Source organism: Pangasianodon hypophthalmus, chromosome 18, assembly GCF_027358585.1.
Source record: "Pangasianodon hypophthalmus isolate fPanHyp1 chromosome 18, fPanHyp1.pri, whole genome shotgun sequence".
In the NCBI taxonomy this organism is placed as follows: Eukaryota; Metazoa; Chordata; class Actinopteri; order Siluriformes; family Pangasiidae; genus Pangasianodon; species Pangasianodon hypophthalmus.
This window is the reverse complement of record NC_069727.1, coordinates 7,338,756-7,355,757: the sequence shown is the minus strand read 5'-3', so window position 1 is coordinate 7,355,757 and position 17,002 is coordinate 7,338,756. Positions and strand designations below refer to the sequence as shown.

General features: G+C 36.7%; 1 protein-coding gene across 1 annotated transcript; it reads left to right on the top strand.

Moving 5' to 3' along the window:
* The first annotated feature begins 3,692 nt into the window (after window positions 1-3,692).
* LOC113531956 (histidine ammonia-lyase) lies at window positions 3,693-15,058 on the top strand. Its single transcript, XM_034313366.2, has 22 exons — window positions 3,693-3,717; window positions 5,629-5,701; window positions 6,907-6,998; window positions 7,084-7,101; window positions 7,950-7,980; window positions 8,069-8,143; window positions 8,252-8,324; window positions 8,727-8,793; window positions 8,879-8,916; window positions 9,251-9,376; window positions 9,582-9,721; window positions 9,885-9,932; window positions 10,023-10,170; window positions 11,136-11,231; window positions 11,900-11,955; window positions 12,042-12,122; window positions 12,764-12,829; window positions 12,968-13,133; window positions 13,220-13,354; window positions 13,446-13,554; window positions 13,807-13,876; window positions 14,049-15,058. Coding segments are annotated over exons 3-22 (1,635 nt in total). The 5' UTR covers window positions 3,693-3,717; window positions 5,629-5,701; window positions 6,907-6,996; the 3' UTR covers window positions 14,139-15,058.
* Window positions 15,059-17,002: the final 1,944 nt, after the last annotated feature.

Sequence of the window (17,002 nt, the reverse complement as noted above, 5' to 3'; positions counted from 1 at the left end):
TGATCCACATCAACCTCGTTCATTTGTCTAAGGATATTCTGAAGAAAAAAAACCTGATAAGCTATCATGCTGTATGTTTCCAAAAATATGTGAGTTATTTGAGACAAATCAAGACTAATGGCATGTAAACAAAGCACTTTTTATATATATAAAATAACAATTCAAATAATTTCAAACTAAGATAAGTCATTATCAACATTCAGATGGTTTCATATAGCCTAATAGCTGTATAGACTACAGCTTCATTATGTTAAATGTGAATGATTAAATTCAGATATTTTGAAGGTTTTAGGCAAACATGGCCTGCTAGTGCTTATTTTTTCCACAGTAAGCCATCAGGAAGACAGGCCCACCACACCCATGTGTTTATTCTACCAGCCAATCTAACATTTCCTCTCTGATGCTAACAGCAACCACATCAGTCTAGCCTCCTATGACCTGGGCTGTGTCACACCTCAAACAATCAAACTGTCTCAAAGCTTTCTGTAGTGAAGGGAGTAAATGGATCCATATTTTATTTAGGTACTACAGTGATATTAATACGAAATGTATGCAGTTATATCCTGGAAGTGTAAGGGGTTAAGCAAAGACCACGGTTCTGTTGTAAATAAGTTATTTGCATAGGTGGAAGTTAATGAACTATATGTACTCTCATTAAAGTACTTGAGTACAGCGTTCATAGTAATGGTACTTTTTATGAATATAAACACCTGACTTATGTGTCATCTTAGCAATCTTGCATGAACAAAAGCAACAAAACCATTGAAATGTTAGTAAACTCAGATAAAATTTGAGCTAGTTTTCTATTGCAAATGGACAATTATTTTCATTCTGTCCCATTCTTAATCCTGAAGAAAAGGGAACAGGATAGCTTGTTGGGAGGAAAGATTGTAGATCCTAATAGCAATGGGCAGAAAGATCCCCAAAAGTTCTTTTTGAGCATGGTGGTGGAATGAAAAAAGCCGGTGGATAAAACTCCTCCTAGATATCACACAGAATGGTCCAGAATGTTCTCCACTTTTTTTGTCTATTGCTTCTTCTGATTCTGTCTGTTTTCAGCTAGTTAGCAAATTACAGGTGCTGCCTCTGACACAGCATTTGTTTTCTAGCTAGCTGCTTACTGTACATACGTGGCTAAAATTTGGACACCACTACCATTAATTCTAATAAATTTTTGTGGCTTTTATGATATAACTAATTTTATTAGATATGCAAAAAACATGGCAGTTCACCTTATTTAGCTCCCAAACCTATACAATTATAGTTTACCTGGTGCAACTTGCCTAGCAAGGACTGGTCCTGAGTGTGCAAATATCTTCGAAACCTTTGCATAATAAGGTGTGTTGAAAATCTCTATATGAAGCCCCAATCTACTTTTTATGAGTTCAACATGATATTTATGAGACAAAGCTTGATGAACTTCCCACTTGAAATTGTGGACAAGAACAACAAAAAAGACACTGCTCTGAAGAGTAAATGGAGCCGTGTAATTTTTGAAATAGTGTTTGTACGCAAGAGGAGTAGTTTGATGGTCAGAAACTGGTAAGAGTGACATCTAGTTTCACAGAATAACTGGCATGAAGATTAGTCCTTGAGTAACAGACATGGTCAAAGCTAAACAGTTGTGGAGTTGTGGTGGGGAAGGTAGCCAGGCCTTCATCCCCTCAAATGACCTGCCCGAGCCTCTTCTGCTTGGGCTCTCGCGCATCTCTCCAGCTGTCCCGTCCTCCCATCAGCCACGCTGTTTATCCTGCACATTCCACTAACCTCTCCCCCAATCACACTTTCAAACATTGTGCTTGTTCAGATAAAATTGGAAACTCTGTGCATCCCACAGAGGAAAAACATCTAACAGCAGTATTTAGGGACTTGGACTTGGCTTCCTGTAAATTAGCAATATAGGAAAATATAGGAATTTGGTTTGTTAAGCAAAAAAATAGGAATAAAAAAATAAATAAATAATAAAATAGGAAGTGGCCAATTTATTCCATGTTTACATTAGAAAGGGGCGAGGAAACCCTAATTAAAGTGGTAAAGGGACATTTTTCTTTGTTTACAATGTTGGTTGAAAGTTGTCAGATCTGTTATTCCTGACATTTTCATCAAAATCTTTCACTGCTTTTCTAAGATTATCCAATAGCTTATTTATTTGCAGTGTTGTTAATGTTATATTGTAATAACAAAGATATTAGATATGATGCTTCTGAGAATTTCATTTGATTTCATTCTTTCACTCACCTACAGTAACCACTTTATCGTGTTCAGGGTCTGGGTGTATTCCTGGGAATATATCTTGGATGGGAGACTAGTACATCACTCTGCACCATGCACACCCACGGTCATGCACACATTCATCTAGAAGCAATTTAGAAACACTAATCCACCTACTGGTATGTTTTTTGGAGGTGGGAGGAACCCACATGAACATGGGGAGAACATGTTATATTCCACACAGGCAGTAACCTGTGCTCAGGATCAAACTGGTGACCTGGGAGCTGTGAGGCGGCAGGGCTACGTGCTACACCACTGTGATGCCATGACGTGATTTTAGTTTAAGGAATATTAAAATTGAGTAGTAATAAATAGAGTTGTAATACATTTTTGTGTCCTATTTCAGTAGACCTATTTTTTTATTCTTGGCAGTTTATCTGGCCGTGATCAAAAAAAAAAACCTCAAGTCATGGTAGCACATGGATCAGATAAAAGCAATTTTAAGATCACAGCTTATGACAGGGACAGGAACACTCCTGAAATGTATGAAGGTAACTGAAAAAACTGTAATTGGCAATACAACACAGAAATGTTTCCATCGCTCTAAACCGCCTTTAATCCTCAGTAGCTGCTGGGTGTTGAAAACTGAACATTATTTTTATAACCAAATTCAACTGAATGTTGTCTGACTAGTTCAATACAAAATTTTATGGTAATATTAGGTTAACCAAAGGAAAGTGGGAACAGATAACACTTGCAGATATCTTTTAAGTAATTAATCACTTGCAGATATTTTTTAAGTAATAAATCCTTACTACTTTAAATTTATAAGTAAAAATATCAAGATGAATTCCTTAACTTGTGTTAAATGTAGATATTTTGTCCTTATATGTTGATTGTGCTTTAGTATATTAGTATTTTTATAGTTTTTCTCCATCAGTATGATGTATGAAGTATATGTTCTTTACCTGACCGAATATTTGCTGCTGTACAGTTTCATCAAATATATATATATATATTTTCTCTTTTTTTCTGTTTCTCAGAGAAATTTGGAGTTATATATCATCATTGTAGTGTTGGGGATATTTTGAGCAAATCACTTGAGAATAAGTATGAAGCCAATACATTAATGCCATGATGTAGCCAATTATTTTACACCATGAAGCAAAAGCAACATGAAAATTGGGTACCAGTTCAACCAGCTTTAAACTGCTGTTTTCTTAAACCGCTCTTTAAAACATTCTGAAATGTTTTCTGTGTGAACTGATCTTAAGGTTAAATGCATTTGTTTAACTGTGAATAATGAGGGTGTTTTTTTATATTTTCACACACACACACACACACACACACACACACACATGCACTATACAGCTTGCATAACATGTTTATTATGTTACAAAATCAAACTTAGACTGGGGCATAACAATATGCAAAAAATCATTCTTAAGTCATTTTAATGCTCATTGTGGAGCAGCTCCATGGAGAACAGAGAGAAGACAGCTACAGGTAAGACACTGAGAATTCACTGGCACAGCGTGATTAAAAGTAATTACTGAATAAGATCTCTACAGAATGCGGACTTGTATCTGCACACTTAATTACTGCTTTTGTTAATACTACTGCTACTATTACTAATATTCATAATAATGACATATATTTGTTTTCCTGTCTATTTTCCTCTGAAGTGTGTTATCTCAAGTTGGCACCTCTGCATCAGCAGCCTAACATTTCCCCCCTCTTTTCCTTGGGCTTTCACTCCTTTCTGACTTCATTATTCATCAGCAGATTTTTCTTCTTTATCTGCTCACAGTCCATCATCTCTGTATATTCACACTGGACACTTTATCCTCTTTGCAGTCCTGCTTTGCAGCACTCAAGGCTCTGCATTCACACACACATGCAGCACTGCGCACTCTCGTTACGCTTTTCTATCAGCCTGAGGAATCTTATATGCCATTTGTATACAGTATGTACTGACTACCTAACATTTTTTTCCATTTGTGCCTTCCTGTTCTCTTCTTATTAAATATGCATTGAAAAAGTTCAGAATGAGATATTTTTCTTAAAATTCTGTGCACTCCATGCACAAAAATAAGCCTTAAACTTTTTGTCAACAGAACTGAGATGACAGCACGTTATTTTGTGCACCTTAAAATAAATTAATAATAAATAAATTCCATGCACCAAACTGACAAAAGTTTTTTTCCTTTGTGGGCAACACATTCAGTGGACATGATAAGAACATGATAAGCATATTAAAAACTGTTCAAGTTCAAACACTTATTAATCACATCATTTGCTTTCTGGTTTTGTCATCTTTATAAGTTGGTGATTTTAAAGTTTAAAGAAGGCAAATAAGAGAAAACGTACACAATTTTGCAACATATATGAAATCTGGATGGAAATATCACTTTTTTCTGATAATACTCTCCTAAAACTCGTGACAGTTTTATGTAATCTAAGTGTACATTTGTCTCTCAGTAACCTTAAGTTCTTTGTTTAATAATTGATATGGTATGAAATTTACTGCACCAAACTGCATAAATCTCAATACAGAAACATGTTGGACTGTGACACATATATTATAGACAATTCAAATAGTATCATTTGCCTGCTTTTTATTTCTTTTTTTCCCCATTGTTTAAAAGTTTTTTTTTTAAGTTTAAGGGGTAATGTTATGTTATATAACATTTTCAGTCTGTAATCATTTCAAAACATAACTTAACATGTGAGAACATATAAATTATAAGGAACATTTCTAATATTTCTCATTTAGAGAAAAATAGAAAAGTAAATAATTATACTATTATACCTATTATTAGACATTTACAAATCTCAAGTTTGAGATTTCTTATTTCATTCACTAGATTATTTTGCTACTTTCAAGCATTTATTTCTTTTAAACAGATTGCTTAAAGTGTGCTTTAAAGTAATACAATAATAATGCTGAAATAAATAAGACTTTTCGAACTAGTCTAATGATCTTATACTGTATACTAATAAAATGTAAAAAAATATTAGAAAAATTCAGCTACATTCAGGATGTATGTCATGTATGTTGATGTCATGATGAGATGGGTTCCCTTTTGAACCTGGTTCCTCTCAAGGTTTCTTCCTCATATCATCTCGGGGAGTTTTTCCTTGCCACCGTCGCCACTGGCTTGCTCATTAGGGATAAATTCACAGTGATAAATTCGAATATTTACAATATATTTTTGTGAATCCATTTTTTGGATCCTGTGAATCCTGCTTTGTGACAATGTCCATTGTTAAAAGCACTATACAAATAAAATTGAATTGAATTGGATTGAATGATGCTATTGATACAGAAATCAGACACATAAGAATCAATAAGTATTAAAAGAGACTCCCTATATCAATTTGTAGAGTTTGATTTGAGTTATTTCTATTTCTTAGCTCAGTGCTGAGGCAGAGAAATGTGTGATCGGAGCCAGAGATCCCACTGAGAAGATCATATCTGAAAATAAAGGTACTGTGCATCGACTCGAATGTATGAAACACTTTAAAAACAATTCGAGTTGAAAATTGTTGATGAAATGTCAGCAAATGAGGGATAGATATGAATTCATATGAAGTTAATTAGGAAGAATGTGGAGCTTTAGGTGTATTCTTTCCCCACACTTAGTACTTGTTGAAGATATTCATGCAGGTTTCAGTTTGTGTTACTGCAACAATTTTAACTTCTAATACTTCATCACTGATATCAGAAAAGAGTAAAGAGTGTCCAAAAAGTCAGGAACCAATGACAGTAAAACCACATATACTTAATTTTGTGTTTATTATTTACAACATATGATTTGCACGTTCACCCTGATGCTCTGTGCATTTTCTCGTCATCCTGCAACTCTTTTCGAGTGACTGCTGACTTCTCACTTACCTTCCTTATCAAGGGTTTGAGAGTATGTTATGAAATCTTTGGATATTGCACCTGTCAAAGGATGATTGGTTGTGAATCTAATGAATATGTATATTATCGAATCAGTTGTGCTGACAGGGATGTTTAAGGTCACAACTGGCTGTGTAGCTGTAGCTAATTCTAATCAAGTGCTGTTTAATAATGCTGTCCCTGAGAACTTTAGGAAGCTCCTTCACCTTCACCATGATTGCTACTTGTTGCATGAACTCTCTCAACCAGTGCTTTTATAATGACACCAGGTGCAATTTTCATAAGAACATTTTTTTTTGCAGCATTACATACTTTTTTTTCATATTTCTAAAAACAAAATCAAAAAACAGTATATTTTTATATATATATATATATATATATATATATATATACACATATATATATATATATATATATATATATATATTATATATATATATATATATGTGTGTGTGTGTGTGTGTGTGTGTGTGTGTGTGTGTGTGTACTGGAAGTATATTATGTTCTATCTATGGTCTTATGTATCTATTCCTTTGTATTCCTTTGCATGAGGGTTAAGGAGTGCATATGTCGTACAGTTTTCAGATCATTACATCACTCCACAAAGTCAGAATCAGAAATTTGATTTACAATAAAGACTTAATCAGTTGGTCATTTCTTTTGAAATATTCATATTCAAAATCACTTTGCGGAGTGATGTAATGACCTGAGCTGTTTTTAAACACTCCTCCAGGTTGAACTGAGGACTCGTGTTTAGCTGAGCTATTTTTTTTAATCATTCCTTACAGTAGGTGGGCAGTGAATGGGTTTGGAAGCTTTGCATTAGTCTCTCTAGTGCAAGTTATTATCAGTTTACTGCGTAACATCTTAACTGAGATATGTAAGTATAAGAAGCTTTTATATATACTGTATTGTTGATCACTTTTGTATGCCTCTATATCCCTTTCCTTGTCTATATATTTCAGGGACACTTCCAGAGATATGTATCCTTTGTCCGCTCATATTTATCCATCTGCTTGTGCACTGGAGTTCAAATAGTTTCTTAATGTAGTACTATTGATCTAATTCTTTATGGCCTGTCAGCTAAAAATATCAAACGATTACAATATATTCAAAACTCTTCAGCTCGCTTGATCACCCACACGAGAAAGAATGATCACATTACCCCAATCCTCTATCACCTTCATTGGCTTCCAGTTTCCTTGCGCATAAACTACAAGATACTAATCCTCACTTATAAAGCTCTTCATAACCTTGGTCCTGCATATTTATCTGACTTACTTCTGCCTTATATTCCTGCCCGTTCCTTACGATCTTCTAGTGAGGGATTGTTAGTCACTCCTAAGTTTCGTCTGGTGACTATGGGAGCTAGATCTTTCAGTGTTGTGGCTCCCAGATTGTGGAATGCTCTTCCCCAAGACTTCCGTCAAGCATTCTCCCTTCTCTCCTTCAAAAACCTCTTAAAAACACAGTTTTTCTCTGAATATTACTTTTCAGTTCTCAGTCTGTAAATTGTACCCTGTTATGGACGTTCATATAAATTCTCTCTGCATCTCTAAGCTAATTTTGTAAGTGGGCTCTGTATAGGTATGTGTTATGTGTTGGTACGTGCATCTCTAATCTAGCTTCGTAAGCGACCTCTGTATATTACTTTCAGCTCTTGAGATGTGTTCTGTCCTTTGATATTGATGTTTATTTGTATTCCTTAAATCTGACTTGTAAAGCGACCTTGGGTGTTGGAAAGGCGCCATATAAATAAAAGTTATTATTATTATTATTGTTATTATTAATTCTAGTTCAATGCACAATTTTATTCTTAACTAACACTTAGTGGAAAGATCCAGTCAAAGAAGCAAGATGAGGTAGGAGTTCCATATAATTTTACACAGACACTACTGTCAGATTGAATTTTTAACATCAGTCTGCTATTCATATGAGCTTTTCTTGTAGTATATCTCTTTAGATGGGAATAGCCTCACAACTGCTGATTTGGTCAGTTTGGGAAAAGGCCTTTATAAGATTAAGGTACAAAATTTACCTCACCAGACACCCGTGTTAATTAATTTATACTCCAGTTCTTGGGATTAAAAAAAAGTCCTTGTATGAACCTGTGGATCTATCTCTGTCTCTTAGCTGAGTGCTGAGGCAGAGGAGCGCGTGATCAGAGCTAAAGATGTTATCGAGAAGATCATATCTGAAAAACAAGGTACTGTATTTAATTCATTAAGTGTTTCATAGTATTTTATTTCTGGAAATTGATCAAGAAGCAGAAATGTAAAAGCTATTCAGAGAATGTTAACTATTTACCACATTTTTTGCCTTTTCTAAATTAAGTCATTTTTTGATTCTGTAATGTAATTATTCTGTTGTGATTAAGCAATTAAGCGATTAAGTTATTCTCATGCTTAAAAATACATTGTCAAACCTGTGTGTTGAGGTTGTTAATATGCAAATGTATTTGTGCATTGGTGATTGCTATTGCAGCAACTTTATTTTGTGAACTGCTTGATTAATTTACTACTACGGCGTACACAGTGTACTTGGAATCAGACGTGTAGCTTACTCTTCCTTTAATTGCTTTTATTTTTGTATGTCTTTATTTGTACAGTTGTTTATGGAGTTAACACAGGATTTGGTAAATTTGCACGGACCGTCGTGGGGAAAGATCAACTCAAGTAAGTTGGATATTAACTCTGTATGAGGAATATGACATCTGTCTGTCTAACATCTAACAACTGTATGTGTGTGTGTGGTTTTCAGGGAGCTGCAGGAAAATCTGATCCGCTCACATAGTGCTGGCAAGTGTCGCTTCTTTGGTGTAAAATGACTTACAGTGATTTCAATGTTTTACTTTCATAAAAGGAGTTGTCTGTTGTTTCACTGATAATATATCACCAGTGGAATTCATTATGAAGTCATAGGGAGAACTTACCGATCTCCACTGCTGCTTTGTTAGTGTTGGTTAATATATTGGAAAGAACTGATGTATGCAAAAGGTATGAACAGTGCAATTAACCATTGGAGGGATGAATTCCTGCAACTTGATAATTGTGTGTGGGTTAGGACACATTTCTGTGTGTGTGTGTGTGTGTGTGTGTGTGTGTGTGTGTGTGTACATGTGTGTATTTGCAGGAGTTGGACCCCCACTGAGTCCGGAGAGGACCCGGATGCTTCTTGCTCTCAGGATTAATGTCTTAGCCAAAGGTTATAGTGGCATTTCCTTGGAGACTCTTCATAAAATGGTGGCAGCCTTTAACGGTAGATATTATTTAAAATGTCCTCTTTTTCATTTAATTTAATTTTATTTCATTTCATTTTCACTGTCATCAGTGAATCAGACAGCAGTGGAAGATTTTCACTAAAAATGATTACATTATTACATTTTGGCTCTCCTTTGACACTAAATAACTTGTTTGTGCATGTGTGTGTGTGTGTGTGTGTGTGTGTGTGTGTGTGTGTGTAGCCTCCTGTCTCTCCTGGGTTCCTGAGCAAGGGACAGTAGGGGCGAGTGGAGACCTGGCCCCTCTAGCTCACCTGGCTCTGGGGCTGATGGGAGAGGGACGCATGTGGTCACCACAGACTGGCTGGACTGATGCCACAACTGTGAGACTCTGTTTCCCACAATGCATTTCCTCATGCAGAGAAATCTCATAAAATATAACCAGTCCAAGCAGCAACCCAAGCAAATGGATCAGAAGGCTCAGTAATATTTTTCATATTTATTTTCTAAACTTGAATTCATGCTGTTTTCTCTTCTTCTCAAAAGGTACTAGAAGGACACGGTCTGACTCCAATATCACTGAAACCCAAAGAGGTATTTATCTCCTTCTTTACTGGGAAATGCTGCTTTTCCTCATCTTGTTTGGTTGAGTAGTGAAAGTGACAGCATGTAACTACATTTCAGGGGCTTTCTCTGATTAACGGGACTCAGATGATATCATCACTGGGTGCTGAGGCAGTAGAGAGAGCAGAAGCGATCACCCGGCAGGCTGATGTCATCGCTGCTCTCACTTTAGAGACACTGAAGGGAACCAACAAAGCTTTCGACTTTGGTGAGAGTGAATAAAGTGTCATTTTCTTGAACTGAAATATGTTTCTCTTTTGCATGTGTCTCAATCGGAAATAAATTTAGAACATTTTTTAAAATCTGGATGCCCCTAAAACTTAAAAGGGAGAAAATTGTCCAGCATGCATCCAAGGATTGTTCCTTTTGATCCACAGCCATCTAAAGGGCCTTCTCTGCTGCCTCTGTGGTGGTTCTGATGGCCTTCTACTTGTGCATGCCAGGAGGCCCATACTTGGCCCATATATGGTCTACTTTGTTTCATTGGCTTCCTCCATCCTCTCCTCCAAGGGCATTATAAGCTCCAGCATGACCACCTGATTTGACGTTTCCATAACCAGCATTATGTCTGGTCTCAGGGTGGTCTCAGGGTCTCAGGGTCTGGTCTCAGGGTGGTCTCTGTCATGTTCTCTGGGAATCAGAGCTGATTCCCCAGGTCCACCCTCATTTGCCAGTCACGTGCTGTTCCAAAGAGCCCTGATGCTGCATTCGGCTGGGGCATCTGCCCTGCACTGATGAAGACAGTTGCCTGTGTTGCTGGGCAGAGGTGCTTGCACTGGACTCCGGTGCTGCAGATGGTGTCGGCAATTACCTTTATCACTTGGTTATGACAGCCCATTAGCAAATCGACAGTCGGGATCTGATTACAAACTCAATTGAAACGCAGATGTCTGTTTCATTCTTTTTTGTTTGCCAGAATTCAGCCACACCCACTAACTTCAACTAATTTCATCTTAGATCAAAACGGACTATTTTTGCATATTAAAATTTACTCATGGAATTTTTGATACATTATTTGAAATTATAAGTCATTATGGAATTTTCTCCATGATAATTGAGAAAGGAAATATTGGAGGACCTCCTGTGTAAAGAATGTAAAGGATCTCTGTTGTTAATGTGTGCATGTGGAACTGTGCTGCAGTAGTTACAGCTGTGTATTTTGTCCTGTGTCAGATGTACATGCAGTGCGGCCTCACCCGGGTCAGATTTTAGTCGCCCAGAGATTTCGCTCGCTGCTTCATTCTGACTTCTTTCCCTCAGAAATCACAGGTACAACCACTGAAACACAATCCTTTTCATTTCTATGGTTAGAACACACACATGTAATAGTGTTGGGCAAATGGTGTATGTATGGATTTGTGTATTTTATACTATAGTTAGCTCATGAAGACCTGATGATGAGTTAAATTATCTGACGTGTTATTTGTAGTCTTGCTTGGACTTTTCCTGCTCTGAGTCCACACTGGTGTGGCTCATCACCAAAACAAACCCAGTATTTTTGGATTACACTCTTAAAAAAAGGATTTCTTAAAGATTATTTGGATAATTTGATGCTAGTTTACCTTTATACAAAAGGTTAATCTAGAACATTTAAAGGTTGTTTAGCCTCCATGCTGTTCCCATTTATCTCTTTTATTTGGTGAGGAATTTTTTCCATCTTCCATCTTTCATCTTGCATCTTTACAATTCCATGATATTTCTCTTGTGTTCATTGACTTCCTGTGTTGCTGCTCTTGTTGCCCACTTGACTAGAGTAAGTAGCATTTTTTAAGCATGGTTGTATTAAAAGCCATTACCAAGTGAAAAATACAACACACCATTGTTACTGGTCGTCCTGCTAGGCATCGGCTGCACTTCTAGCAGTATTAATATGTTGCTTGCTTACTGTACAAGTAATGAATATCTGAAGCACAAACTTTGCTTTCATGCATCTATAGATGAGAATTCCTACAGCAGAGTTCAGGATGCCTACACACTGCGATGCTGCCCTCAGGTAACCACTCAAATGCTGAATCCTGATACAAAATAAAAACAAAAAATGAACACGTATTTGTATAAAAACTGATGTTTTTTCCATAGGTGCATGGTGTAACCAATGACACGATTGCTTTTGTGAAGAAGATTCTCAACACTGAATTAAACAGTGCCACCGATAATCCTGTATCCTCTTTCACCTGCTTACATATTCAAGTACTCATAGCTGAGGGCTGATGGTTTGAAGGATAATCTGACCAAGCACACATCTGCTATGATTCCAGCTCGCTTTAAGTGTTGTTCATAGTTTCATCCATTAGTCCTTGAGATAAGCAATGTTGCAGATTAAGACACAGCCTCACTTCATTTTGTCTTCTATACACTTTAAAGGGATGTTGATTAATTAAGAGTATCATTTTTATGTAGGACATATTGGCCTTAAATGGCATTTCAAACTATTCCATAGTGTATGCACAGCTGAAAACATAACTTTTAGCATGACATATTGTGGTTACATCAAACTGTAAGACAGTGGCTCTAGAATGAATACTGAGATAGTGTGTATGAAAAGTCCAAGTTCAGAATGATGTAGGAGTGAGAGACACCTCTGTTTTACTCAAGATCCACCCCAAGTGCGTAATTCCCATACAGCTTGGTACATGTGCTTGACTCAACTCTGACTACGGCGACTTGTGACCATATCTACACATCTTAAAGAAGTACAAGTGTAGAAACACAAGGCATTTTCTTGAAACTAGGCAGTATAATTTACACTCAACAATGCCACACCTCCTCTAGTCATGTCTACTTAACCTTATTACAATTAGTTGGTATTTTCAGAACGAGGAATCACTATTTCAGGAGGAAACTTCCACGGTGAATATCCTGCTAAGGTACAAATTAAGGCAATGGCTTAATATTTTTAGGCTGATTGTCTTACTAAGTAAATCCAAAACAGAAAAAAATGAAAGCTTTTAAATGCAATGTGGGAAATGTACTGAAACTACATCCTGCTTCACCTCCTTTCTAAGGCTCTGGACTTCCTGGCTATAGGAGTGCATGAGCTGGCGAGTATTAGTGAGCGGCGCATCGAGAGGCTGTGTAATCCCTCACTCAGTAATCTCCCTGCCTTCCTTGTGAAGGAAGGGGGATTAAATTCAGGCTTTATGGTGGCCCACTGCACTGCTGCTGCCCTGGGTGATAATTCCATGCATGCGTATCTGCATATTTTTTGCTATGTTGGTAACATTATAAATGAACATAAATATGATGTACCTCTCTAGTGTCGGAGAATAAGGTTCTGTGCCACCCGGCCTCTGTGGACTCTCTGTCCACCAGTGCAGCTACAGAGGACCATGTGTCTATGGGGGGCTGGGCAGCCAGAAAGGCCCTGAAGGTGGTCGAGCATGTGGAGCAGGGTACGGCCCCAACACTGCCAACCAAAAATAATTGGAAAAGGGCATTTAAGGATAAGCTTCTCTTTCATTTACTTTCTAATTCTGTCTGCAGTCCTTGCCATTGAGTTACTCGCTGCCTGCCAGGCTCTGGAGTTCCACCGGCCCTTAAAGACCACAGCTCCTCTGGAGAAGGTCTACGAGCTGCTGCGCTCTGTAGTCAGGTGATCACCAAAACCAAGCCTGGGTGGTATGACAAATAAGGGGCATAAAATCTAGATATCTGTTCAGTTTTTTAGTCTTTGGTTGTCTGTTCAAACCAGTCAAGCGCTCAGATTTGTGTTCACATTTGGACTTCCTGATACAGAGATACAGTCAGAAAGGACAAATGTGCTGCATCCTTTTGGTGATGTCAGTGTTGTTTTTAGCTTGTGATGTCACTCAAAAGCCTCTACACACTGTGAATTTCCCATCAGGCCCTGGGACAAAGACCGTGTCATGAGCTGTGATATCAAAACAGCTCACCAACTCCTCCTAGAGGAAAAGGTGAGTCATTTCCAGTCAAATCCGTTTCCTTGACTACAGTCTCCTCACCCTCTTTCTCAAAGACATTCAACAATGTTTCTTCAGTGTGACTCAATGGACATATCATTCAGTTGCCCATTTGCACTGTGTTTTGTGGACAGTGATGATGATAACAACGATGATGTGTGTTTAGGTGTGGAAGGCAGTGCTACCATTCATGGACCAGTACAAGGAGATTGACCACCAACATCTCACTTCTCCTCCTGCTCACATTCATGTTTAAAAAGCTTTCTATTCATACATAAACTTTATTCAGCACTCAAAATGAATGAAATATCAATCACTCAGACATTATTTGGATGTCATCTGAGGTGTCAACCTGAAAAAGATTAACACAATTTTCAGTGTTTGTACTACCACCACCATGCTTCTTTGCAGCACTTTTTAATATGACAGGCATGTGACTATGATTGGCTACCCAACTGTCTTGAATAACAATTGTAAGTCAAACATTCAGCAGAAATTTCAGCAGCTGTCTGAGGTGTTAGATCATCATGTTATGCTATGACAGTTTTCGTAATATATATTATAACAGCTTTAACCTACGCTAATTAGAGAGCAATTAGCAAAAAAATATATGACATGATATAACCTGACATCAAATGTTATGAAGTTATAATTACATTTCCGGTAATGGTGACATGACACTTTTATATTACTGCCTATCAAGTGTTATGACAACTCATTACAGCAAATGAGATCAGGCATGATATGTTTTTGACAAGACTAAATACTGTATGTGTCATGATGCACGTGTTAACTAAAGTGTTACCAAGAAAATCTCTAAATCATGAACTAACCATAACAGTGGACAGAGGGAGGTGATAAATTGAGATGGTTGCTTTCTCAGAATTAGAAATGTGATATTAGATGAGATTTTGTAATATTGTATTTTATCTCAGCTTTACTTTTTAATCTGAAGAATGATGTTGGAAATTTGCTATTAGATAGCTTTGGCACAAATCATCTTTTCTCATTTGAGATTAATGGTAACAGTCACTGAAAAGAATAAATACAATAAAGTAAGCAAAATGTAAAACAATTATTATTGAAAATGATTCTGTATTTCACGAAATTAAATTTGGATTTTCCGATGATGATGATGATGATGAAGTGAGCAGAGTAAAGGTTTCATGCAGCAAACTTTTTAGCTTTATTTATTTATTTATTTATTTATTTTTAACTATTTATGGGGTTTCTTTGAGTTTCAGGGCTGATATGGGATCCACCCATCTTGCATATGATTGGGAGTTACAGTTGTTCCTCGGTACTAAGTTAAAATCTGAATCCAGGGTGTCACAGCAGAATTAGGGGCTGTATTTACTGAGATTTGGAACTGGAAACACCATCAAGCCATCTTAAATCTACAGAGTTTAAACTCCCTTGAGATTCAAAACACCCCCCAGAAAAAACCCAACACCATGACCACAATGGATTTAAAAAAAAATTACCACATCAGTCAACTAGAGGGTGCTAGATACATTTGGGCTTCATTTTTAACCTGTTCTCCATGATAAATATGGGCTGTGTTTGAAATTGCATACTTGTATAGTGAGACACTGTTCCTCTTAGTAGCATGCAGTATAAGTAAGCAGGTTACAAGAATTCAGTATTCTGCACACTTATGTGACTAACTGTCAGCAGACTGACTACTTTATTTTTGGAAAGTGAATAGTTTCACAGTTACTGTGACCCAAAGTGTGTTCATGTTTAGCCATGAAGGAGAAAAATTATGCAGTTAGGCAGAAACAGGCTTTAAGGCAGAGGGGAAAAAAGCTCTACAGAGCGAAATTTGGATTAAGAGTGTAATGAAATACAGTAATGGCTCTTGCAGCATAAATATTCTTGTTTACGAACAACTGTGGTAAATAATAATACTGAACGTATTAATCAACAATTTCCCAAAATATCTTTATTTAAATAGCAACAAATGAATGCAGCAAAAATACACAGTGAATTTACTATAAAAGAAAGTTCAGGCAAGGTTTATATTAATGCGTTCATTCTAATATGTTCTACTGTAATATTATATCTCCAGTCACAGCTTACTCAGGGACTCCACATAATCTAAGTCTAATAATAAATGGATTTAAAACAAAGAAACATAATATAATCATAGATATTGTGAAATTTTATGTCAGGAGATGTTTATTTAACATTATAGAAGAAGTCTTAAGTGTCATCCTGTTATTATCATCAAAGATAAAGCTGTAGCACACACTAAGATATTAAACAACCTTCCACTGCAACTAGAAATGGTTAAAAATTCATTTGTGTCATTCATTAATATATTAAAAATTGTAATCATTGGTAAGTTACATATGGTATAAGAGGGGTATAAGAGGAATAAAACACTTTTGGGACATGTGGTTATAGGAAAATAATCAACTTTGGGTGGTAACAGTAACTCCGCTTTGTGTCGGACTGCATCACACCACCTTGTCATTGATTATTTTCCTATAACGGCATGTCCCCCAGTGATTTATTCCTTACTTACTGTGTATTAAACTCCCAGGATCATTCAACAGGCCCAGACTTACATTCCTCACCCTGTAATCATCCCTTTCCTATTTATGTTACTGTAGTTACTGAGTAATATTTAGTAGTTATTGTATGATATAAATTTCAAATGAATAACTGAGCAATAAGTGAAGGGTAAAGTCCTCAGGGACCACTGACAGTGCAATATTTCACACCATTCCACTCACTCAAATAAGCAACATACTGTATGTCCAGTTTATGTAATAAGAATTTAAAATGAGTTGCAAAAACACTTTCACATTGAAGATAACATCGCATTGTACCTGAACAAAAGAATACGGTTTATAACAGGTATATGTGATAATATACAGCAAGCTTTACACAACAGACTCAAGGCGCAAGGCAACTGCTCCTGTACATAGGGTAGGGTAACCCTGTACTGTGCAGGGTTACACTGTTACTCATCAATTCCCAAGACATCGACCATTACAGACAAAGTACAAGTGATAGACAGAAGCACACAGGCTCATGCGGGAATAAATCAACACGCTGCAATAACACACGCACATCACTTTATTTCTGTAAAGCTGCTTTGTGACAATGTCC

Excerpts from the sequence above, each read along its gene's own strand:
- LOC113531956 (XM_034313366.2), top strand. Across the intron at positions 8,325-8,726 it reads GATCATATCTGAAAAACAAG|TTGTTTATGGAGTTAACACA; the intron begins GTACTGTATTTA and ends TTATTTGTACAG. Across the intron at positions 8,917-9,250 it reads GATCCGCTCACATAGTGCTG|GAGTTGGACCCCCACTGAGT; the intron begins GCAAGTGTCGCT and ends GTGTATTTGCAG.